This window comes from Geotrypetes seraphini, chromosome 5 (genome assembly GCF_902459505.1).
Source record: "Geotrypetes seraphini chromosome 5, aGeoSer1.1, whole genome shotgun sequence".
In the NCBI taxonomy this organism is placed as follows: Eukaryota; Metazoa; Chordata; class Amphibia; order Gymnophiona; family Dermophiidae; genus Geotrypetes; species Geotrypetes seraphini.
The window spans coordinates 217,514,328-217,540,797 of record NC_047088.1 but is presented as its reverse complement, the minus strand read 5'-3'; the positions used below and the strand labels follow the sequence as shown (position 1 = coordinate 217,540,797).

General features: G+C 45.6%; 1 protein-coding gene across 3 annotated transcripts in view; it reads left to right on the top strand.

Annotated features, from left to right (window-relative positions):
* GPD2 (glycerol-3-phosphate dehydrogenase 2) overlaps positions 1 to 26,470 on the top strand; it is a 248,117-nt gene that overhangs the window by 9,391 nt on the left and 212,256 nt on the right. For all 3 annotated transcript variants that reach the window (XM_033943995.1, XM_033943994.1, XM_033943993.1), the window contains exon 2: positions 7,433 to 7,540. In XM_033943995.1, coding sequence (XP_033799886.1) covers positions 7,439 to 7,540 — 102 coding nt within the window. In that variant the 5' untranslated portion in view covers positions 7,433 to 7,438. The remainder of the gene's footprint in view (positions 1 to 7,432; positions 7,541 to 26,470) is intronic.

Below are 26,470 nucleotides of genomic sequence, written 5' to 3'. Positions count from 1 at the left end.
TGGAGTAAGTCTTTTACTATTTGGGTCTTATTTCTGACGGATCTGGCATTACAATAGAGAGTAGGGACTGGGGTGAGAGAGTCTGAGGTATGGTTGGGCGGGTTTGCTAGGGGAATAGGCTTTAGGGTGGTGAGGTTAGCGCCTCGGTGCTTTTTGAAAAGATGGGGTCTGTTAGGTACTAGCATGGGGATTCTGAGGCCAGGACAGATGTTGTTGGGGAATGTAGCATCGGGAGAGTTTGGGGGAAGAGGTTTTTGAGAGTGGGAAGCGTTTGGGAGGGAGCAGAGAAGGAGGATAAGAGGCCAGAGTGAAGGCTTCATGGTTGGAGTCAGGTGGGTCAGTGAGAAGGGGCAGGTCAGAGAGTTTGCCAGGAGGGAGGGGGGGGGGGAAGAGAGAAGTTTGGAGGGCTGGTAGCGAATGGGAGAGGAGCAAAGGCTGATAAGGAATTTGTGTCTCACAGATTCTAGTGTGATAATGGACAGGTTGGAACTTAGCGTGGGACAATTTGGAATGGGTCTTGGCAAAATATGCAGTTAAAAGAAACAAGTAATGCAATTGGCTAAATATGCAGTTAAAAGAAACAAGCAATGCAGTTGGCTAAATATGCAGTTAGAAGAGGCACGCAATGCAGTTGGCTAAATATGCAGTTAAGAGGCACGCAATGTAGTTGGCTAAGTATGTTAAATTAAGAGAACAAGCAGTGTAGGTTGAGAAAATAAGTCAAGGAGTGTATCCAGTGTTTTTGTTTTTTTTGTGTGTGTTATTTTTTGTTTTATAGCTTATAAAAATTAATATTTTTTTTTTGTTTTTGTTTTATAACTTATAAAAATTTATATATATATATATATTTTTTTAATTTTTATTTTTGTGGGTGTCGTCGACCTGTGAGGAGCGGCACCCGAAGGCAGGGAGCTGCTCCCGAAGAGAACGGTGAGAACTCTCTGGGTTTCGGGGGGCAGAGCACGGCCCAGTGTCTGCCAAAAAGAACACTGGTTACAGAATCCACCCCCCCCCCCCGACACGACCGGGGCAGGAGGGAGCCCAAGCCCTCCTTCCCTCGTTGCGGAGCCCCCCGGCGACCCTCACGGTACCTTAAGAAAGTTGGCCGGACGGAAGGGTCCCAAGTCCCGGGGCTTGAGGTGGCTGGGCCAATCAGGCTCTAAGGCCTGCCATTCTGAGGATGGTGGGCCTGCCGGACGGATGGGCTTGGGACCCGTCCGTCCAACTTTCTTAAGGTACAGGGGGAGGATGTGTCCGCATGGTTCGGGGGGAGCCAAGCGTGGGTTCGGTTGGGGGTGCGATAAGGGCAGGAGGGAGAGTGGGTTTGGGTGGGGGCAATCGTGGGGGGAGGGTGCGATGAGGGCAGAAGGGCCTGGGATCCCTACTGCCCGTATCTTAGAGGGCTTGGGGTCCCTCCTGCCCGATCTGATCGGAGGGGTGGGGGTGGATCGTGGCAGGAAAGATTGTCTATCTCTCCTGCCATGATAGCGATCCCAAGTGCCTCGATTGGTGGCACTTTGGGATCATTATTGCGGCAGGGGAGATGAGTCATTTCTCCTGCCGTGATGGTTGTGGTGGAGGGTGGGCAGGTTGCCGGGGCCACTGAGCTCATTGCGGCAGCTGCGATGAGCTCTGTGGCCCCTTTTTCGGCATTTATACCCATTTTGACTTAGTCTAAGTCAAAATGTATAAGTGCTGACTAGGCCAGGGGTAGGCAATTCCGGTCCTCAAGAGCTGGTGCTAGGTCAGGTTTTCAGGATATCCACAATGAATATGTATGAGATGGATTTGCATGCACTGCCTCCTTGAGATGCAAATCTATCTCATGCATATTTATTGTGGATATCCTGAAAACCTGACCTGGCTCCGGCTCTCAAGGACTGGAATTGCCTACACTTGGACTAGGCAACCTGTCAAATGTTTTGGTTATACCTGCTGTATGACTATGTCTAGGTCAGCCCAACTCCCGCCCTTTCCCCTCCTCTAAAAAAGCCTCTATTCGCTCTATGTATTTAGAGACGGGAAAGGCCTAAGCTAGTTTAGATACGTCTAAAACCAGCTTTGGTTATGGGTACTCGGATGATCAGGCTTTTTGATCATCCAAGTACCCATTTAGGACACTTTGTAGATGTTTTTTTTTAAATTATTATGAGCCCCATAGTATACAATGATATTGCTGTTGAACAAATAACATACATACATGACCTATTTTAGAAAAATATAACATACAAAACAAAAAACTTTATACAGTATTCTTAACTATGACTTATAGATGAAGTGGTCATGTGATGTATATCTGATGGGTGAGAACAAAAAGCACTTCAGAATAAAGCATTCCTAATCAATTAAAGAAACACTATAATCTGTTTCTGAATTTACCGTATTTTTCGCTCCATAAGATGCACCTGACCATAAGACGCACCTAGTGTAGAGGAGGAAAAACAACAACAACAAAAAAAATCTGAACCAAGTGGTGTATCCTGTCCCCCTTTCTGGTGGTCTAGTGGTAGGCCGAGACAGGGCAGGTCTAGTGGCAGGCAGACAGACAAGACCCCCCCTCCTTGTTTTTAAAATTCCGGCGGTCTTGGTATAATGGTAGATTAGGTCTTCTGAAGAACCAATTACAAAAATGGAAAGGAATCTGAAGAAAGATAAAATCTAAGTCTGATCTCCAATGTTATAAACTTAAATTAAGAGACTACAACTACCACTTATGGAAAGCCAAGGCACAATACTTTTCAAACCGTATAAAGATAGCCTTAAAATTAACAAAGGAATTCTTCAGCATTTTTCATGAATTATCCATGATTCCAAACACAGTTGTCTCATAAGGACACCAACCCCTTCCTGAGCCTTAGCCATTTGCCACATAGGTGGTTGCAGTGAGGAACTCACCCTTGCGCCATTTGCTCCCTGCCCCTCAGAACACTCTATCGTGCACCGAGTCTCCCACAAAGACTCGCGCTCTGCAAGACTGACAGTGCGCTGCTCCAACTGGACTCAGCCAATGAGAAGCCTGAGGCGCCCGGGAGGCCTCTGCTCTCCATCTGATTGGCAGAGCAGTTTCTAGGCGGGGTCCACTAATGAAGACAAGAGCCAGTATCGCCGCCCTGAAGGAAGGGGCGTGTGTGGCATGATTGTTGTCAAGGTTCATTTTGCTAAATTAAAGACAGACAGTGCGCTGCATCAATTGTCGCTCTAGTTGCCTGATGCAGCCAATGAGAAGCCTGAGACGCCCGAGGGGCCTCCGGTTTCCATCTGATTAGCAGAGCAGATCCTAGTCGGGCTCCACTTAGGAAAGGTGGGAGCCGGTGTCGCCGCCCTGAAGGAAGGGGCGCATGCGGCTTGCTCGTTGTCATAGTTTGTTTTGCTAAATTGAAGTCTGAAAGTGCGTGTAGCCCTTGGTGGAAACCCAGCGCTGGACCGCACGAATGAAAAAAAGGTACCCTGCGTGTGGGGGGGGAGGGTATATTCGATCCATAAGACGCACCTACATTTCTACCCACTTTGTGGGAGGAAAAAGTGCGTCTTATGGAGCGAAAAATACGGTGAATCCAAAAGAGTGAAGAGTATGTAAGCTGTGGATAACTTTTTGTTCACCTTGCAGCACAGCTAAATCATTATCACCTCCTCTGGTATTTTGTGTGAGGATCTTGAACACAAATAATCGTAGATCATTGGTTGTATGGCTTTGATCCTCCCAATGTGCTACCAAGGGAGCTGACATGATGCTCCTTCTGATGTTACTTCTAGGCTCTATGATCCATGTTTTGATCATTCTTGATGTTTTCCCCACATACAATAAGCCACATGGGCATGTGATGATATAACAACACAACAAGTATTGCAATTGGATGAATGGCGCATTATTTTGTTTCTCCTTGGATGTATATATTGTAGCGTGGCCGGCCCTCAAGGCTCGCGGTAACCGGCCCACGCTTACAATATTCTCCCCAGCGTGCTTCCCCAAGATGGAGGAAGTCCCTGTTGTGTAAAACTTATCCTATGAGTTTAATCAGCATGGCCTCACACAGGTAAGTTATGAAATAACAAAAATCAAATTTATTGTTCAATTCACAAGTCCAAAAAAAATGCATCAAAAGAAATTGTATTCCAATGGTCTTTGGCAAAAATAACACAAACAAAATATCATAGTAACCAGCCTGGTCTGGATATCTGTTCCAAAGTTCTTTATCAATGTCCCAGGTGTAGCAGAGTCTCTAACAGTCCTTGACTCTCAAACAAAGAAAACTCTGAAAACTATTCACCCTGGTGTTGTGTAAATCCTGTCCCAAGCTTACAGGATATTTACACTTTCTGAATAAGAACCTGCTGCAGTTCCTTCCACAGCAGCACTCTTGGTAAGCAAGAAAAATAAAACTTCTCATACAAGCACACCTTGGGCGAGCATACATTCCCTTAGTTAGCATACTTCAGGAAAATACTTATGCTCAATGGAAATGGAAACTTTCAACAAAACTTAGCACCAAAAAAACAACTTCAGACTAATTGATTTCCATTTCTTCAAATTGGCCCACCTCTGGTAAAGTGCTGTAATCCATATCTTCCCATTCTGGATTTACCAAGGTTGTTTCAACTGGTTCAGAGTCCAACATATCCACATCCCGTGGCTCTGGAGGAATTGGAGGCTCCTTCCACATGAGAGCTTCTCCAGTCTTCCCCTCCTCTTGGTCAGCCAGCTCTCTCAATGCTGCCAAGCTGCTGTACCACGCCCAGCCCTACTCCGGGGCTGAACTTCCTTCAGCTGTGTTTGCCTTTTCCCCTGCTTAGCCAGCTTTCCACAAAATGGAGGATTTAAAGGGGCCTTACCAGATTTCACCAGGCTGTGTTCTGCATTAGGTCTGAACACAGCCTGTGCTTTCTGGTCTTGTTCCTGCCTATCAGGGACAACATGGTTGGCCCTGACTATTTTCAGGGAGTGATTTTTATGACTCTTTCCTGACACAAGGCCGGCATTGGACTCGGGCTTGTGACAATATTCAGAGATTTCCAAACTAAGATGGCATAAAGAACATCTTCCACATATCTTATGACCACTATGTATAGTGGCTCTCATATAGTTATGGGGACTCCAGAAAGGGATCTTCAGCTGGTGGGCCCCGCGGATCACTAGCTGCATTAACAATGTGCATCACTATTGGGTGGGCCCTTGGCTACACCACTGCCATGTCCTCAATACATCTTTCTCCTGCATCTCTTTCCTTCTTGTCCTATGTCTCTCCTCTGTGTCCCTGTCTCTAGGTCCTCCTTCCCCCTTGTGTCCAGCATTGCCTCTCTGTGTTCCTGTTTATGAATGACGTGACAGAATTAATCACCATTCCCGTGAGCTTGAGAGTCAGTGATTCTTCCCTTTCTCCTTAAAGAATGACATGAAATGGTTGCCCATGGTTATCCTTGAGGACAGGAATGGTGATGAATTTTCTCACGGTGTCATTCTTTATTCCTGTTCCTGTGCTCCCTCAATACCCAGCATCTCTTCTTTGTTTCCCTGTCCTTCCCCAGGTTCAGTTTCTCCCCTTTTCCCTTTCTCCTGTCCTTCCCCCATTCCTGACTCATCCTTCTGTATGGTCTGGCATCTCTGTCTTCCTCTCTCCTTTTTTGTTCAGTAAATCTCTTTCTCTGAGAGTTCAGGCTCTCTACATGTTGACTCTATGCCCTAGGCACAGCTCTAATAGATTGCAATTTCTATTTGTTTTATGAGAGCAGTCGGTAGAAGGGAGAAATCTATTCCCCCTAGCATGATCAGAGGCAGGCAGTAGCAACAAAGCTCCAAAAAGCACTGAGGTGTTCGTAAAGGCTAATCATAGAGGACCTCATAAATGCAGGGACTTGGTCCATAAATATGAGGAGCTTAATAAATATACAGACACATGATCTGTTATACATAGACAGTACAAACTTCCCCATTTAATGGGGGCAGAACAAGTTAGCCTACAAGTTGAATTAGACAACCCGCTGGGTCTGCAAGATCAATTGACTAGAGTGCAGGTAGCATCCTGGGTGGAGGCTCCAGCAGTAGTGTCCATGGATGTTTCCATCGTACTGTGTGGTAGTCTTTGCATTCATTTGGTAATCACTATAGACTGGATTTCTGTTTTGGGGTTTTATGAGGGCAGTTCATAATATGATAGAAGTCTATAAAATATGAAGTGGAATGGAATGGATAGATGTGAATTATTTGTTTACTCTTTCCAAAAATACCAGGATGGGGGGGGGCATGCAATGAAGCTACTAAGTAGTAAATTTAAACTGGAGAAAATATTTCTTCACTCATTGTGGAAGTAAACTCTGGAATTTATTGCCAGAGAATGTGGTGAAAGCAGTTAGCAGGGTTTAAAAAGGTTTTGATAATCTCCTAAAAGAAAAGTCAATAAGCCATTATTAAGATGTAAAGCTTATTTCTAGCATAAGCAGCATAAAACTTGTTTTATTGTTGGGAATTTGCCAGATACTTGTGACCTGGTCTAGCCACTGTTGGAAACAGTTTGATGGACCTTCAGTCTATCCCAGTATTATGTTTTTGTAAGGGGGATTTTGTCTCTCCCCTGCCATTTTGTATGAAGCTTAGATATATCTCATCTGTCTGGACTAGTCTAGCTGGATGATAAGGAAGGTAAAAATTGTTCTTACTTAATAATTTCCAGTCTGTGAATCCTGTTAGGCCAGTCTAATTCTAGATTCTGTGAGGCGGTATACCCCCTTTAGTTATTTATTCTGAAGGGATAAAGTAAGATTCGGCTTTGTCTGTAAAGAGATGTACATTAATTTCTTTATCCTCATTTGGGTGAAGAGCGATTGTTTTGTAGTTGTTCATATACTGTGTTTAGGCACAATTCTTTGTCTATAGGTTACTGGCCAATTTCAGGGTTGCACTATTATATTGATGATGATGTTGCTGAAAATCAGTGTTCTCTGCCTCCATCTGCTGGTTGTGGCACATACCCATCAGTCTGAATTGGTCTAGCATAATTTAAAAAAAAGAGGTAATCGGGTAAGAACAAATTTTACCTTATCTCTTTGAGAGTATAATTAGTCTAGTATGTTGTAATTTTAACTACTAGTCAGTGAAACAAAGAAGTCCTAATACATAATTCACTTGACCATTATTGTGGAAATACAAAAAATGACCATTTACCTGCATGCTGGAGCTAGTGCAGGTCACTTTTTAGCACTGCTTTAGTGAAAGAGCCTCTTAATCTTTAGATTTAAATGTGGATAATAGTGCACCCCTCTAATATACAGTACAGTAATTTGCTATTTTTCTTCTATAGCAGATTATCATGCTGTCTCTACAGTAATACACAGTTCAATGAACAGGTTTTCTTACTGAATAAGATACTCAAAATGTTTGTTTCTATATTATTGCATGAAATTTCAAACTCAGTTCTGGATATTTCTTTTCTCTATATAGTGAGAAATGGCATTTCGAAGAGTAGTAAGAGGAGCTGTTCTTTTTGGAGGAGGTGCTCTCACAACAGTTTTTGGAATCGCCCAGCTAGCCAATTATAGAAAGAAAAAGGTATGTGAAAACTTGTGATTTATGAAACATTATTGATAACATTTTTATAGCAGTTACAGTACATATCAAGTGTTAGTCATTTCTTACATTAAAAAACCCAAAATGTTTTCTAATTGGCTAATCAGCATTCTAGTGCAGTAGATGTGTCATTCTTGCAAATTGTGCAGAAGTAATCCATTCCAGGTTTTCAACTCCTCCTCCTTCTTCCAGAGAGCTCTGCTGCCCCCTTCAGTTTTTCCTTCTGCACATGAGTTGAAAGGTGTCTTTCCGATCTGCTCTGTATATTTTTTTTGTGATTTTTGCAGCTATTAGTGCTTTAGAGCTCCCCAGTGTGTGGGAAAGCCTATGTGGAGAAGGTTCAGATTTGGGTCTGCAGCTGACAGGTTAATCCCTGTTTAGCCAGCCTGCAGAAATCTTTGTGGAGCTCGGGGTCTGTATACCTAGTAGCTTAGCTTGCCTACTAAATTACAGAGGCTTAAGCATAGGCTGTTAAGCATCTGCAGGGGGCTCAGCGTGGATCTTCAGTGTGCTGGCTGCGATTTCACCTCCCCAACTTCGTGTGCGAGGTTCTGCGGGGGTTGAGAATCAGTCTGGAGGACTGGCTAATTGAGGCAGGGATTCTTCTCCCATATCCAGCTACTGCTTAGAGCTGAGACAGGCTGCAGCACCTTCAGAGCACATGCCATGGTGAGTAAGACTATTACAGCAAAAATGGGGGAAGGGGGAGGTGTCTGAAAAACTTGTTTTTGAAGGTTTCTGCAACATCCTGTAGGGTCCTCCACCGCTAAAATCCTGTTTTCTGAGTTTTGGTTTTTTTAAACTTTTAGTACAGGTGTTTTTGAGCTTTTTTTTTGTTCCATAACATTGCTGTGGTGGCCATCTTGGATTTCCCAATATTTTTTTAAAGCTCTCCAGATCCAAATCACCTCGTTTTGCATCAAAACTGGCATGGGTGGTATCCTTAGGCATTTTTACCCCTAGTTCATTCCAGTTTTGCATTGAATGGACATCGGAAGTGCACCCTTGTACCACGTGTAAAGGGGAGGTAGAAACATCCGCTTCTGAGGAACTTCTAGGGGAGCCTATCTACTGAGAAAATTCCTCCTGGATCCCAGGAACAGCTGCTTTCCTAAGTGTAAGAGCTTGGAAGCCGTGGAGCCCAGGAGATATAAAGTGCAGTTACCTAAAGGTGACTCGGTGATGCCTTTTCTACTGAATTTGTTAATTTGATGTGGAGAGCTTATTTGAATAGCTGGGATCCTCATATGAAGTCTGGCAGTGAGCCAGGAGGCATGCAAGAGGGCTTAGGCTTGCAGAGCACATCAGGGCAGCAGCTGACCAGGATCCTGTGGACCTTTTTGACAGGGACTTAGGGAGAGGGATCAGTCTGTGTGCCCTTGCTGTCAAAGAGCGAGTCTTCCCTGCTGGGAGATACAGGATTGCAAACAGTTGTGGCCCTCAACCAAGGGGAGGATCTCACAGTACACCGGCTTTTAAGAACTTAAGAATTATCATACTGGGACAGACCGAAGGTCCTTCAAGCCCATTAGCCTGTTTCCAACAGTGGCCAACCCAGGTCCCAAGTACCTAGCTAGATCTCAAGTAGTAAGACAGATTTTATGCTGCTTATCCTAGGAATAAGTAGTGGATTTCCCCAAGCCATCGCAATAATGGCCTATAGACTTCTACTCTTTTAGGAAATTATGCAAACCTTTTTTAAGCCCTGCTAAGCTAACTGGTTTCACCAAGTAATCTGGCAAAAAATATTTTCTCTGGTTTGTTTTAAATCTACTACTTAGTAGCTTCATTGCATGCCCCCTAGTCTTAGTATTTTTGGAAAGAGTAAACAAGCAATTCACATCTACCCTTTCTACTCCACTCAATATTTTATAGACCTCTATCATATCACCCCAAGCTTTCTCTTCTCCAGGCTGAAGTGCCCTAGCTGCTTTAGCCTTTCCTTATAAGGAAGTCATACGATCCCTTTTATCATTTTCATTGCCCTTCTCTATACCTTTTCTAATTCTGCTATACCTTTTTTGAGATACAGCGACCAGAATTGCACACAGTATTCAAGGTGTGTCATACCATAGAGCGATACAAGGGCATTACAGTATAATGTTTTCATCTTTGTTTTCCATTCCTTTGCTGATAATTCTTAACATTCTATTTGCTTTCCTAGCTGCCGCCTCTGCATATTGAGATGAAGGTTTCAATGTATCCTCAACGATGACATCTAGATTCTTTTCCTGGGTAGTGGCTCCTAACGTGGAACCCAGCATCACATAACTATAGTTATCCCAGGACAAGCAGACATGATATTCTCACATGTGGGTGACGTCATCTACGGAGCCCCGATGCGGAAGCATTTTCAAGCAAACTTGATTGAAGATTTAAGTTTGCTCTGCTGCTCCACTAGGGGGCTGAGCCTAGAAGCCGTGTTTTTTCAGGCTCTGCCCCATCTGCCTTCTAGCACCGCGATTTTTCTTATTTTTCTCGATTAAGTCGCTGTGCGCGAATTTTTTCTTGTTTCAACTGTTCCTGCTTCATTTTTGACGACCTGGAGGCTTCTGGGTTCCCGTGGCCGCGTGGCTACTCGAGCCGCGGCCAGTTTCGATTCTATGTCCCGGCCTTAGACCGGCTTTAAAAAGTGCACCTGGTGCGAGCGGCTTCTTTCCATCACAGACCCGCATCGCCGGTGCATCCTCTGCCTGGGGGCCGCTCATCCAACCGACTCCTGCCCCCAGTGTGCTACTTTCCAGAACCGGGCCCTCCGCCGAAGAAAAGCCCGCATGGCGGATCTCTTCGCCGCCGACCAACCCTCTACCTCGGCCTCGAGGTCGGCCCCGGCCTCGGCACCGGCCTTGACCTCGGCCCCGAATGCCTCGGCATCGCCTCGAGACTCGAATCCGAAGCCCTCGGGACAACAGAAAGCCTCTTCCCTCTTCAGGTTCCGTAACAGCGAAGAAGCCAGCCTCGGGGACACCGGCGACGCATGGTGGGAGTCCCATGCTTACAGCCCCGTCGAAACCCTCCAAGCCTTCGGGCCGTGCCTCCACCACACGGGAATACTCTGATACGAGGTCGTCCCCGGTGGAGCGCACCGAGGCAGTGGACATGCCCTCGATGCTGTCCATACCCGTCTTCCAGGACTTACTCCGAGCGATGATCTCATCGGAGCTGTCCGCTGCAATGCCCATCTACAACCGGCCTCGACCTCGACCCTGCATGTGCCAGACCAGCCTGAGCCTTGCGTCGAGCCACCTCGGGGAAAAGCGCGCAAGCTTTGCCGCATCTCATCCTCCTCGGACTCCTCGCCGAGACACCCGAGGCGCTCTCCCTCCACAGACCACCACGGGGCAAAACGTCATGCTAAAACGACAGAAACCTCGAACCGCCGTACCTCCAAGAAGGCCCGGGGTTCCCCCGCTCTACGAGGCCGTTCACCTACCCCTCGTACGGGACCACTGAGGGTGGGTGGCGGAGCTATCACTCTCCAACCCGCGCATCCTCCGAACCCCCCCTCGGACCGGGGCTCCGATCCGAGGTTTCAGGCTTTCACCGAGGGAATCCGGGTCGAGGTCACCGATTCGACATCGATCGGTACCCCGAACCCCGGCATCGTCTCCGAGGGGCTCCTCGAGACGTCGGAGATCCACGACCCCGGAACACTTTCACAGTGCTTCCCCGGTCTCAGAGCGGGGATCGGAGCAGGAGCCTCGATACTCGAGGGAAGCCTCCCCATCCTTCTCCACCCAACGGAGGTCTCGTTCACCGACTCCGCACGGGGCCTCGGGAACATCCCGCCCATCCTTCTCTCGCTTTGTCCAGGACATGGGCCACGCCAGAAGCTCATGCCTGCCTTGTTCACCGCTCTGCCTCTTGCTGCTGCAGCTGTCCAGCAGGGGAAGCGCCAGGAGTATGCACACTTCATTCGTCTATCTGCAATGTGTTAAGCCTGAGTGGGGCAGTCTCACAAGGGCGCCTTCCAGAATGTTGGAATACTACAATTCCCAGGTAACCCGTCGGCAGTTTAGTGGCTGAAAGTTATGAGTGTACATATACTTCATTCATCTTCAGTGTGTGAACTTAGGATATGCTAAGGGCGATGGCGCCAGCTGCTGCAATGGATACTTTTACTGTTTGCCTGTTTGATATTGATGGAACCCTTACATCTCCCAGGCAGGTAAAAGACTTTGCTTTAATGTTTTTGTTTACTTATTTGCATTTAAAAAAAATCAGTTGTTGGCTCAAACAGCTCCTGTTTATTCTCATTATTACGGTAGATTGATTTCTTTTATTTGTCTTTGACTTCCAAGAAAGGTTGAAAGGTTCTTGACCTGCGCTCTTGAGTTGTATGAATCGGTCTGTATAAGTTTTGAAATTTGATAGTTGGTGTAATTAATTTATTTTACAGCAATGAAATAAGTTGAATTTTGTGTTATAAAGCCTTGCTAGAAGGCTCCTGCGGTCATCCGCAAATTCCTTCAGTGGTCTATTTACCTGTTGCCAGGATTAAAAAAAGTAAAAATGCTAAAAGGGGGGAGGGGGGGAGGAATGACAAAAAGGTACATGGGGCACTGCTGGGATTTAAAAAAGTAAAAAAGGTACAGGGGGGCCGCTCCTGCCTGCCAGCCACTAGGCCTGCCTACCGTTTACCCTGTCCCTGCCTGCCCTGTCCCGGCCTACCACAGGACCACCAGAGGGGGGACAGGGTTCAGAGCTTGGCAAGGCGTGTAGGGTTGTGTACAGAGCCTAGCAGGGAGAATTTGGTTCAAAATGGCTTTTTTTCTTGTTTTCCTCCTCTAAATTTAGGGTGCGTCTTATGGTGTGCGTCATATGAAGCAAAAAATACAGTATTCAGGATTCCTTTGTGTCAGATTTTGTTTAGCCCATTTTAGTTCACATATTTTTCATCCTAGATTTCTAAACCAATTTTGGAATACTGAGCAAAAACAGATGAAAGATCAGAAATCATTCAGTGTGACATATATGCAAAAATAGAGGAAATTGGGGGGTGGGGGGAGTTGGAGCTTTTTCACATCATTCTGAACTTACCTGTTAACTTCCTTTTCTTGAATTCTACCAGACAAGTTCAGAACCCACCCAAGGAAGCTGTGGCAATTGAGAATAAAAACAGTGAGTGAATTTGTTGCCCTTTCTGGAGTTATTTGGGGTAAATTTTTCCCTTGGTTTTAAGCCTTGTCTTGTCTCTTGAGTTACTGAACAAGGAGAGACATTTTTGCCTTTATCAGGTTTGTTTTTGATCGTCGTTGGAAAAGAACAAAGCAAATTTTTTTTGTTATATTCATTGAGTTTTCATTCTCTCCTGAGGTCTGAAGAGTTGAAAGCAGCATTGAGCTTTATCTTCATCTGCTGGAAGATATAACCCACCTGTTTGATAAGACTCAACTAAAGGATGTTAACATGTAAATTGTTTAAATTTTGCATTATTTTTCAGCAAAAGAAATGGAATTATAATCTGCAAGCTTTTCACAGTGAAAATATTGTAGCTTGGCACAAGCAAAGATCAGTCTACTCTACATTTTAGAAACTTGGTAAATAGTATTGCTCTGTCATATTTAGAGTATGTTTTCTTTGCTTAATTGTAACGATCAAGTTAATTATAAGGAAAGGGAAATGCATTATAGTCATCAAAGAAAGTGGCACTTAGATTGATACATTAAGAATATCCTAGAGTATTTCATCTTTAATCACAAGACAGAAGTTCTTATCTGAAAGTCTTACCAGGATTTACTCAGGCTAATGTTGCTTTAAGTGGCTTTACAATTAAAAGATGATTAAGCTATTGTAATTGGGTGTTTTAATTGACTAATCTGCTGGGTAGGTTAATTCCAAAAAAAAAAAAACACCCCTCCTTAGTCAAGTTATTGAAGGCTCTTTAAATTAGTTAAGAAAGCAAAGCACTTCAATTATTCCCTCTTCCTGAATACAGCATGTCTAATTATGTCCATCTATACAAGGGAAGTGAGGTTCTCTTGTATATTTAAAGTGTACAATTAGGTCTTTGATTAAATTAGCTTATTCCAATTTGATAAACTGGTGGAGATAAGTCATCTATTCTTGGGTTTGAAGGTATGATGCTGTGTTTTATATAGCTTAGGGGTCTGAAATCTTTTGTCATTTATTGTGTTGGACCATTGCTTTTTGGCTTTCAGAACTCATAAGTAAGATCTTTTCAATAATTCTAGAATTCGTAATCCAAAAAAATGGTTGTTAGCTTTTATGCTAATAGAAGATTTTACTTGGCTTTTAAGATGGATAAGCCACTGGTTCCAGATTTTTACCACTCTGGGTGAAGAAGAACTTCCTTACATTTGTATGGAATCTATTCCCTTTTAACTTTAGAACCAAAGGGCACTCGCTAAAGTTAAAAGGGAATACCATATATACTCTAATATAAACTGGGACCCCCATTTTTGGGCCAATTTTTTAGTCCCCAAATCCCGGTTTATATTTGGGTCACCACCTCTATCCCCCTTCCAAAGTTATTGTAGGCCGCCGCCGCCAGGCTCTGCAATCTGCCGCCTTCCCTGTCCTAGCCTCAGGTTCATACCTCTACTGATCGTCGGTGGAGGTGCAGCGGACAGGAGAGAACTTTCCAAGTTCCTGCCTCGCTGTTAACTGGCTGCCTGTGAGTATCTTCGGCCGCTGAGAAGAAGCACGAGCAAGCGCATGATTTTGCGCTGCTGCTCAATACTGAGCGGATTCCTTAATGGTTCCCGTGAATTCTCGGGAGAATGCGCAGGAGCCATTACAGAAGCTGCTCAGCACTGAGCAGCAGCACAGAATTGCGCACCTGCTTGTGCTTCTTCTCAGCGGCCGAAGATGCTCACAGGCAGCCAGTTAACAGTGGGGCAGGAACTTGGAAAGTTCGTTCCTGCCCGCTGCACCTCCACCGAGGATCACCAGTAAAGGTATGAGCCTGAGGCTACGACAGGGAGGGAGGCAGGCTGCAGAGCCTGGAAGGTAGGGAGGATGCAGAGTCTGATGGGGGAGGGAAGGAAGGGGGCTGGGTGCAATGCCTGACAGGGGAGGGAGGAAAGGAAGGGGGCTGGGTGCAATGCCTGACAGAGGATGGAGGGAAGAGTGCTGAATGCTGTGCCTTGCAGAAAGAGAGCTGGGTGCAGAGCCTGACAGGGGAAGGAGGGAAGTGTGCTGAGTGCTGTGCCTGGCAGAAAGGGAGCTGGGTGCAATGCCTGACAGGGAAGGGAGGGAAGAGTGCTGAATGCTGTGCCTGGTAGAAAGGGAGCTGGGTGCAGAGCCTGACAGAGCAGGGCACTTGAATATTAAGCCGCCCAACTTATATTCGAGTCAACCATTTTCCTCCGTTTTTGGTGAAAAAGGGGGTCTTGACTTATATTCAGATCGACTTATATTTGAGTATAGACTTTAGATTCCATACAAACATAAGGAAGTTCTTCTTCACCCAGAGAGTGGTAGAAATCTGGAATGCTCTTCCAGCGTTTGTTATAGGGGAAAGCACCCTTCAGGGATTCAAGAAATGGTTGAATAAGTTCCTGCTGGAACAGAACGAATGCAGGACTGCTGGGTACTTTGGACCACTGGTCTGACCCAGCAGTAGCAAATCTTATGTTCTTAAAAACTGATATAAAATCCCTCAAATGTGAAGGCTTCTTTATTTGTGATCCGCCTTGTATCCTTAGAGTTAAAGGCAGAAGATGCATAATACAATACAATTATTTTATGCAGAAAAGAGTTATGTTTTACTAGTTTTTCCTAAGAAGTTCAGACATGATCTCTTATTCATGCTTCTTCTCTTAAATTTGGTGAATTACATGCAAGGTACCTGAGGATAGTGACATCCTCCATCCAGCCTAACTGTGGACAACTATCTCTTCCCCTCCTCCAGAGTCTTGCTACTACTGGCACTGCATCCACATTCAGCTCTTTGTAAAGTTTCAGCCAAGTGTTGCTTAAACTCCTTCACTAATCTTGTAAGACTAAGAGATCAAATTTTCAGAGAATCATGTGGTTCCAGAAGAAAGCAGAATGACAGTGCCACTCTGGAACATCTAATACATTTATGAAGAAAATATAAGATGATTAAAAAACATTGGAGGGAGTACCAGCTTGTAGGAATTGGAAGTGGAGATAGATTGGTGAAGGCTTACTGGCGAGGACGGGGATGGAGAAAGGGATTGGGGTAGTTGGGATGAGGAGCTGGATGCGTGGAGCGGCATAATAAAAAATCTTAAGTCCGTTTTGGGCCTAAGTCACTAGTTGCTCAAAGTTAGAAACGTCCAAAGTCCATTCTCGAAAAATACATTCAATATATAATATATTTTTTTGAGAATCATCTATTTGTACGTCCAGCCGTTTGATCGTCCAGACTGCTAAGTCATCTATCTTTGTACCCCATTCTCGTCCAAAAAGACAAAAAAGCCTAGAACAAGACCTTTTGGATGTGGGAGGGACAAGCAAAGTGATGGACTGGACACCCAGATTTGGCAACACAGTAGTGGGGCACCTTACAGGGCACTACTATGAACTTTACAAAAAAGGAGCCACATAAACATCTCACCACAACTCACTTATAAGTCATGGTGAGTCCCCCAAAACACCCCCAAAACCTACTATACCCACCTATCTACCAATAGTACTTATGGCTGCAGGTGGCACCTATATGGCAGTACAATAGGGTTGGGAGGGTGTTGGTGGGTGCACATGTTTCACCATGAATGCAGTGGTTAGAGTGGCTTATGGGTTTGGGTCCTCCTCTATGGTTCATTAGCCCACCCCTCCTGACTACTTAAGATACCTCTGTGCAGTTCAAGGCGGTTTACAATAAGAGGAGCTGGACAATCAGCGAAGATAGGTACAAAGAAGGTATTAAAGTACATGAAGCGGATACAGGAAAAAGAGAGCAGGAGTCTGCTGCAAACAATCGGCGAGAGTGGGGCACTGGACAGACATCAATTCCAGTAGGCCGAGAACAGAGCGGAAATGAGAGAACGTGGTAAAAATCAGATGGAGTAAAGCGAGAGGGCAAAGTGAGCAATTAGGATACAAATCGGTTGAACAAGTTTGTTTTTACTAGTTTTCTAAAACTAGGCTTTCCTATGCCAGGTGCTGATGTTCTGGAGGCAGATATATAATTTTTTTATTCTGATTCTTAAGGTTGGGGGTGGGGGAGAGGTGTCACTGATCACTGGGGGAGTATCTGGGGTTCTTTACTTTGTCCCTGCAGTTGTTAATGTGGTCACTTTTGATACCTTCTGGGCACTTAGACCTGTTTTTAAATCACCTTAGTCATAACATATAAGTTCCGACTAGGTCGGCCCACATCCCACCTACCTCCTGCCCTAACCACTCCTTCAAAAACGCCCCTTTTTACTCTAGGCGTACAGCAGCACTGAAAAGGCCTAAGCTGTTTTTAGATATGTTTAAAATCCATTTCGATTATCGGTACTGGACGACCTGTCTTTTGATCATCCAAGTGCTGATTTAGGTGGGTTTTTAGATGTATTTTTCCTAGAGAACATGTGAGGCAGATGGGCTTTTGGAAAGAGAAAGTGTATGTGGGGTAGTGGGTGACCTGTTCAGTTACACAAATTATTCTGAATGCACCTGAACAGCCATGTTGACCATATTAGAGGGGGTACTCTCCAGAATCGCAGTGTCTTTGAAGGAATATTACCATCACCACTGCCTAGCGCGGGGGTCGGCAACCCGCGGCTCCAGAGCCGCATGCGGCTCTTTTCCACCTTGATCACCGCTGCTGACGAGTTGCTGAAGAGAGCCGCGGAGCAGGGGGGTGTTGCCAGGTGCAGGTAGAAGGGAGAGGGCCAGATGCAGGACTCGTGGGTGAGGGAGCAGAAGAGAGACAGAAAGAGAGAGGGGAGGGAAACAAAAGGAAATATTTCATACTGGGCTGGGCCGGAGTGGAGGGAGGGTGGAAAGATTCTGGCTACCGGGTGCAGTAACAAAGGAAAAGGGGGGGAAAGCTGAAAATGGAGATAGTGACACAAAGAAGAGAAAGGGTAAGCAGGACCTACTGAATAAGGATAGAGATACAGAGGGGACATGAAGAGGAGGTGAAATAGAGACATAGAAGTAATGCTGAAAAAGTGGGGGGGGGGGATAAAGATTGAAAGGGCAAATGGTGAACATGGGGTAAAGACAAGGATAGAGACAAATGAAGATTCTGAAAAAGTGGTGAGATAGGGATATAGGTGAGATGGACACAAAGAAGGGTGATGCTGGAAAATAGGTGGAATGGTAATTCTGACAGACACAGAAGGGAAATGCTGGATCAAGGAGAGATGGGGCTCAGGCTGGATGGAATGAGGAGAAATGCCTTGTTGGCCCGGAACTTCCTCTCCTACGTCAGAATTGACGTCAGGGAGCGGAATGCTGGTCAGCGCGATGCTTCTGCAGGGAAAGCTTGGGACGGCGGTGGCTTGGGGGCTATTCCCCGATGGCGGTGGCAGCAAACCGAGTGGCTTGGGGGAGGGCACGGAGAAAGAAAGAAAGGGGGCAGACAGAGACAGAAAGAAGGGGGAACAGGGGACAGAAAGAAAAAGTTGGGGGAGAGAATGAGGTCTGGAGGAGAGGAAACATACAGGAGGCTGAAAGAAAGGAAGAAAGATTGGATGCACAGTCAGAAGAAGAAAGTGCAACCAGAGATTCATGAAATCACCAAATAGCAAAGGTAGGAAAAATGATTTTATTTTCAATTTAGTGATCCTGTATATAGCATTAAGATAAGAAACAATATATGCAGTGTTAGATTTGTTTTATAATGGTTTTGCGGCTCCAAGTTTTTTTTTCTTTTCGAAAACGGGTCCAAGTGGCTCTTTATGTCTTAAAGGTTGCAGACCCCTGGCCTAGCGTATTGTCTGCTTTGCCCAGAAATAAATTTGGCTCTCACACTGCAGTTTTTTTCCAACATGTCCTACCCCCTCCCTTTCAGGAAAACTAGTGATTACTGGTTTAAGAGAATTTCTCATATGAAATGGATAAATGTAATCTGACAAAGGCTTTGTTATGGTTTCCAAAACACATGTAGAGGTACAATCTTAGCATATAGAGACACATTTGAATGGAAGTTAGAATTCAAATCTTGCTTTTCCCCCTGACTTCTTTGTGACCTTATGCAAGTTACCTCTCCCTGCATTAACTAAAGCCCAATTTACTTGTAAGTCCATTTGAACATGGAAATATCTTGAGTATTTGTGTGTAACTGAACTTGAACTCCATTCATGATGAATACATATTTGTGAAAATCTTATGGGGCAAAATTTGAAATTATTTCCATTAGGACAAGGACTGCAAACACTCTTAATTAATGGACTTGGCACCAGGTTTTTTTAAATGATATTTTATTTAACAATTTCATTCTTCATCATAGATATTCTGTATAACATTAAAAAGGGACAACTATTTCAGAGGCACCAGTTTTTAAAGTTAGATTCTGCATGCTTTTGCAGAGTAATGCATTTGGGGATTAATAATAGGAAGGAACCGTATATGCTGGGAGGAGAGAAGCTGATATGCACGGACGGGGAGAGGGACCTTGGGGTGATAGTGTCCGAAGATCTAAAGGCGAAAAAACAGTGTGACAAGGCAGTGGCTGCTGCCAGAAGGATTCTGGGCTATATAAAGAGAGGCGTAGTCAGTAGAAGGAAGAAGGTGTTGATGCCCCTGTACAGGTCATTGGTGAGGCCCCACTTGGAGTATTGTGTTCAGTTTTGGAGACCGTATCTGGCGAAAGACGTAAGAAGACTTGAGGCGGTCCAGAGGAGGACGACGAAAATGATAGGAGGCTTGCGCCAGAAGACGTATGAGGAGAGACTGGAAGCCCTGAATATGTATACCCTAGAGGAAAGGAGAGACAGGGGAGATATGATTCAGACGTTCAAATACTTAAAGGGTATTAACGTAGAACAAAATCTTTTCCAGAGAAAGGAAAATGGTAAAACCAGAGGACATAATTTGAGGTTGAGGGGTGGTAGATTCAGGGGCAATGTTAGGAAATTCTACTTTACGGAGAGGGTGGTGGATGCCTGGAATGCGCTCCCGAGAGAGGTGGTGGAGAGTAAAACTGTGACTGAGTTCAAAGAAGCGTGGGATGAACACAGAAGATTTAGAATCAGAAAATATTATTAAAGATTGAACTAGGCCAGTTACTGGGCAGACTTGTACGGTCTGTGTCTGTGCATGGCCGTTTGGAGGAGGATGGGCAGGGTAGGGCTTCAATGGCTGGGAGGGTGTAGATGGGCTGGAGTAAGTCTTAACAGAGATTTCGGCAGTTGGAACCCAAGCACAGTACCGGGTAAAGCTTTGGATTCTCGCCCAGAAATAGCTAAGAAGAAAAAAAAAAAAAAAAAAATAATTTAAATTGAATCAGATTGGGCAGACTGGATGGACCATTCGGGTCTTTATCTGCCGTCATCTACTATGTTACTATGTTACTATGGTACCTGCTCTTTGTATGATTTTTATAAAGAAAATAACTCTGCTAGGCTTATTCATATGAAAAATGGTGGTAGTTTCCTCACTTGACTTAAATTCATCCTCAGGAATACCTTTTATAAAGGTGACTAAAATATGTGCATACTTTATCCATGTATGGGTCCAGTGTACTAACCAGTGAAAATGCTTGTGGGTTAGTATCTGTTTATGTGACGTGGTTTATTGGATTTAATATTCAGCATTTCCTCACAGGATTGCAAAGTGGATTACAAAATATTAAAAAAATATATTTTTACAAGAAGAAAAAATACCATCGTTAAGTATCAGATAAAAGGTAAAGATATAAAAGATAAGGTAAAAGGTAAAAAGATACATATAGACAGTGTCTCATCCATTCTCCGGCTGCTGGGAAGGCAAAAAAAAAACCAAACAAAAAACAAACAAACAACTAAATCCCCTCAAGCTTAGCAATAAGAGAGAGAGACTTTTTTGCAACAGATAAGTCTTTAGACCCGATTTAAGCTTAATAATGGACAAGAATTCCAAAATGGAGGAGCAGCACAGAAAAAAGCTCTGAGGCACATAGATTCAAGGTGGACCAATCTAGGTAGAGTAGAGGGTTATAGAAGCATCCATCATATAGTTTATGCACCTCAGAGGTGTAAGCATAATAATAATGGAGGAGAGGTAAATTGGCCTACCTGGGTAAAGAGCTTTATGAATTGAGATGCAAACTTGATATTGGAATCTGAAGTAAATAGGAAACCAGAGATGGTGTACTAGCAGTGTTGTTACCTTGTCATATTTTTTGGCATGCTACAGAACCCTTATCACCATATTTTGTACCACTTGTAAAAATTTGATTAAATACTATATTATGGAAGACTGTTAGAATTCATATTACAGTAATCAAAACCAAGAGATTTTTAAAGTATGTACTAAAGTTAACTGAGAATCATTGTCTAAGTAAGAGTAACCTGATCGAAAATATCGTAAAGCCCCAAAGCACTTTTTAACCACATCCAAAATTTGGTCCTCAAAAGTCAGCTGTTGATTAACCATGTTCCCTAGATACGATACTTTTAAAATCTATAGGAGGAAATATTTTTTTTACTCAGAGAATAGTTAAGTTCTGTATCACGTTGCCAGAGGTTATGGTAAAAGCGGTTAACATAGCTAGTTTTAAGAAAGGTTTGAACAGGTTCCTTTGAAGAAAAGTCCGTTGTCTGTTATTGAGAGAGACATGGGGAAAGCCACTGCTTGCCTTGGATTGGAAGTATAGAATGTTACTTCTTTTGGGGGGTTTGCCAGGTACTAGTGATTTGGATTGGCCACTGTGAGGATGGGCTACTGGGCTTAGATGGACCCAGTAAGGCTATTCTTTTGTTGTGTCAGATCCACTATATACAACATTCTATCATGATAGAGTTGTCCTTTGCACATATCCCAAATTCCTACCAAAATTAGTCTCAGACTTTCATCTCAACCAGTCTATAGTTCTGCCTGTCATCTTCCCAAGACCACATTTCCATCCTGGTGAAGCTGCATTCTACACATTGGACTGTAAAACTACATTCCACACATTGAACTGCTTTGGCTTACTTGCTGGATCAGACCAAACCTCATAGAACTTCCACTCAATTATTTCTGTCATTTGATCCTAACAGGCTAAGTTGCGTCAGAAGAGAAGCTTCCGCCCACACACGCATGCTACTGCTTGCAGGCTTCAATGGCTTTGAAGAATTTACTCAAAACGTGCCGCGAAGGTAAAGGGGAGGGAGGGAGATAGATTCAGGCAGGTAGGAAGGGGAAGGGGGCCACACGAGGGGTACCGAAGGGCGATGAGGTGGTGAGAGGAAAGGAAAAGATATTGAAAGGAAATGGGAAACAGTTAGTGGGGAGAAGACGCTGAAAGGAAATGGGAAACAGTTAGTGGGGAGAAGACGCTGAAAGGAAATGGGAAACAGTTAGTGGGGAGAAGACGCTGAAGGGAAATGGAGAAGAGAGAGTGGGGAGAAGACGCTGAAAGGACATGGGGAAGAGAGAGTGGGGAGAAGACGCTGAAAGGACATGGGGAAGTGAGTGGGGAGAAGACACTGAAGGGACATGGAGAAGAAGGAGTGGTGAGAAGATGTTGAAGGGAAGAAATGCAAGATCATGCACCTCGGCAGCAGAAATCCGTGCAGAACTTACACCTTGATTGGTGAGACCTTAGCTAGAACTTCAACAGAATGAGACTTGGGAGTGATCATCAACGCAGATATGAAAACTGCTGATCATGTGAAGAAGGCTTCATCTAAGGCAATACAGTTGTTAGGTTGCATCCGCAGGAGTTTCGTCAGCCGGAAGCCTGAAGTCATAATGCCATTATACAGAACCATGGTGAGACCTCATTTGGAATACTGTGTGCAATTCTGGAGGCCACACTACCAAAAAGATGTGTATCGGTAGAATCGGTGCAACGGATGGCCACCAGGATGGTCTCGGGGCTCAAGGATGTATCGTACGAGGAAAGGCTTAAAAATTTGCGGCTGTACTCACTCGAGGAACGTAGGGAGAGAGGAGACATGATTGAGACGTTTAAGTATATTACCGACTGTATCGAGATGGAAGAAGAGATTCTCTTTCTCAAAGGACCCTCAGCCACAAGAGGGCATCCGCTCAAACTCAGGGGCGGGAAATTTCATGGCGACACCAGGAAATATTTCTTCACCGAGAGAGTGGTTGATCCTTGGAATGAGCTCCCGGTGCAGGTGATCGAGGCAGACAGCGTGCAAGAATTTAAGAGCAAATGGGATGCCCATGTGGGATCCCTTTGAGGGTTAAGCCAAGGGAACCTGTCACCAGGAGTAGGATCCCTAGGATAGTAGACTTGGGGGTGGGTCAGTAGAGTGGGCAGACCTGATGGGCTATGGCCCTTATCTGCCGTCATCTTCTATGTGTCTATGTTTCTAAGGAAAATGGTGAACAGAGAGTGGGGAGAAGATGCTGAAGGGAAATGGGGAAGACAGTGAGAAGAAGACGCTGAATGAAAATGGGGAAGAGAGAGGGGAGAAGACGCTGAAGAAAAATGGGGAAGAGACAGTGGGGAGAAGATGCTGAAGGGAAATGGGGAGCAGAGAGTGGGGAGAAGATGCTGAAGGGAAATGGGGAAGAGAGAGTGAGAGAAGACGCTGGAAGGGAAGAAGACAGAGATGCCAGATTATGGGAGAGCGGAGGGAAGAAGATGGGTGCCAGACCAATTAGGGGGTGGGGGGTGAAGGGAGAGGCACAGTAACAGAGCAAATGGAAGATGCAGAGTGAAGACAGATAGTAAATGTAAGGAATTGAATGAGCAGATGAGGGAAGCAAAAACCAGACAACAAAGGTAGAAAAAAAAAATTTTCTATTTATTTATTTATTTATTTTTTTGCTTTAGGATAAAGTAGTATATTAGTTGTGTTTATAAACATTTATAAATAAAGCCCTGCCAGCTGAACATCTCTTTCTCTAGTTCAGCAGCCAGAACTTTGATTTATAAAGAAGGAATAAGCTAAATATTGCAGTACTGAGGCTTGTATGGATGCTGCGGGGATAATAGTTGTGGGGACGGGGACGGGGCAGGGACAGTGGTCGCGGTGACGGGGCGGTAACAGGGATGGTGGTCGTGAGGACGGGGCAGTGACGGAGACAAATTTTTTCTCCATGTCATTCTCTACACCCAGCTCCCTCTCTCCCCTGCTCTACCAGGATTTGCACCAAGCTCTCCTCCTTTCCTCCCTGCCCTACCTTGCCCAGCTCTGCACCCAGCCCCCTCCCTCCCTGCCTCTCTCCCCTGCTTTGCACTCATCCCTTCTTTCTCCCTTCCCTGCCCTCCCATGCTCTGCATTCTGTCCCCTCTTCCTTCCTCCCCTAATACTTTGCAGGCCTCCCTCAACCCTGCCGTAAGCCCTGGTGTTCCAGCGATGGGATGGGAGGGATCTCTCCTGTCCTGGTCGATTCTGACACATCCTACCTCCCTCCCACTTTTGGTTGCCGTGAGAGCTAACGACAGCCATTCAGATAGTAGCTCTGCATGGGGCAGGAGTGTAGGAAGATTGCTCCTTCCTCGGTTCACCGCTAGATCACCAGAGCTATAAAGGTAGGTTTTTTAAAAGTCTGGGAAGCAGGAGGGAGGTGGGATGTGTCAAAGTCAGATGGGACAGGAGTTAGGAGGGATCTCTTCCATTCTGGCCCTTCACTGGACCACCAGGGTTTATGGCAGGCCCTAGGGAGGCCTACAACAGGTCTGGAAGGGGTGTAGGTGGGTGCTGATCTGAATATAAACCAAGACCCCCATTTTTGGCCCTAAAAATCTCAGTTTATATTCGAACTAGTGTTTAAGCCCGTTAACATTAACGGGTGCTAGTAAAGCCTCCTTCCCTCACATGTCCCCTATTTTCAGCCCCAGCTCCAAACCCATTTTTACCCCCCAGCCCCCTTCTCCCATCTGTTCCCTTTCAGCCCGAGCCCCCTTTTCTCACCAGCAGCATTTCCCTCCCCACTCCACTTCCCTGTCCAGCAGCACCTCTTCCCTGCTCCCCCTGTCCCTCTTCCCTGCTCCCACAGTCCAGTAGCACCTCTTCCCTCCTCCCCCTGTCCCTGCTCCTGCTCCCACGGCCCAGTAGCACCTCTTCCCTGCTCCCCCTGTCCCTCTTCCTTGCTCCCCCGGTCCAACAGCACCTCTTCCTGGCGGGCTGCATGTCGGGAGCGCTGGCTGCTCAGAGCTACAGGCGTCGTCCTGAGAGCCTGTCTTGCGGGCGGGCGTCCGTGGTGTTTTCTTCAGTTGGCGCGCGGTGGTTGCACAGGTGGAGCTGTGCGCCGGGCCTTTTTGGCAGAGTTGGCACGTTTCTCGGGCTGCCTTCGGGGTTCCATGTCCGTGCTGCTTGTCTTGGAGGGTTGTGTCGGGGCGGGGCTCCTGTGCGCAATTCCCTTGTGGTCGGCGCTGTGTTGGGGCTTCTGCTGGGCAGTGTGACCTGTTGGCTCGGCGTCATGCGCGTGTGAGGAGTGACAGGGCGGCGGGCAGGGAGAGAGCTTTCCTGTGCTTCTTCCAGCGGTTGGTGAGCGAGGACGGGAGTGGCCAGAATGTTCCCTGCCGCCGCGTTCTAAAATAGAATCCGGCCACGGACCAGAAAACACGGCGGCAGGGAACATTATATAGGATGTATGTCTTTCTTTCTCTCTCCCTGGCCCTTTTCTTTCGGTCTCTCTCCCTTGCCCACTGTCTGTCTGTCTTTTTTTGTTTCTCTCTTTCTTTGTTTGGCTTCTGGCTGTCTGTCTTTATTTCTTTCTATCTCACTCCCTTTCTGTCTGTCTCTCTCTATCCCCCTATCTTCATATCATTCTTTCTCTCTTTCTCCTTGGCCTCTGGCCGTCTGTATGTCTTTTTTTATTTCTCTCTCCTTGGCCGCTGTCTGTCTCTATATTTTTCTCTCTCTCTCTCTCTCCTTGGCTGCTGGCTGTCTGTCTTTCTGGCTGTCTGTCTTTCTGGCATCCTGTCTGTCATTCTTTCTCTCTGTCTCCTTGGCCGCTGTCTATCTGTCTGGTTTTTTTCTTTTTCTCTCTGTCCTTGGCTGCTGGCTGTCTGTCATTCTTTCTTTATTTCTCTCTCTCTTTCCTTGGCCACTGTGTGGATGGCTGTCTTTTTTTCTGTCTGTCTTTCTGCCTAGCCCCCTGTTTATCTTTCTGGCTGTCTCTCTGCCTGGCCCCCTGTCTCTCTTCCTGGCCCCCAGTTTTTGTTTGTCTGTCTCTCTGCCTGGCTCCCTGTTTTTCTTTCTGTCTGTCTCTCTGCCTGGCCCCCTGTTTTTCTGTCTCTCTGTCTTTCTGCCTGACCCCTGCCTTTCTTTCTTTCTGTCTCTCTCTCTTTTCTTGACCACTGTATGGATGGCTGTCTTTCTGTCTGACCCCCTATTTATCTTTCTGGCTGTCTCTCTCCCTGGCCCCCATTTTTTTTTGTCTGTCTCTCTGTCTTTCTGCCTGGCTCCCTGTTTTTCTTTCTCTCTGTCTTTCTGTCTGATCCCTGTCTTTCTTTCTGTCTCTCTCTCTCTGCCTGGCCCCCTGCCTGTATTTCTCTGTTGGCCTCCCAGCACACCCCTCCCTCCAAAGTAGCCCCCTTTCCCTCTCCCCCTCCACTTCCCTGAGCCCTATTTTTTTTTTTTTTTTACTTTGTAACAGCGGCTGCACACCCCGGAACCGACACTCTCCACTAACAGGAGAGAAAATGCCAGCACGTCCGCTTGAAACCGCCACCGCCACTCTCCTGCCGGTCCACAAACCGCCAAATGCTCCTGAAGACGACCGCGCTGACAAAACTCCACAGTCGCGCGCCTTCAGCCCCTGCAAGCGCCGTGAGGTGTCAATTAGAATACTGCCACAGAAGCACACCTCACGGCGCCATATCTGCCTGCTGTCCCTGGATAACACCTGTTACAGGTAAGTAACTGTGCTAAACTG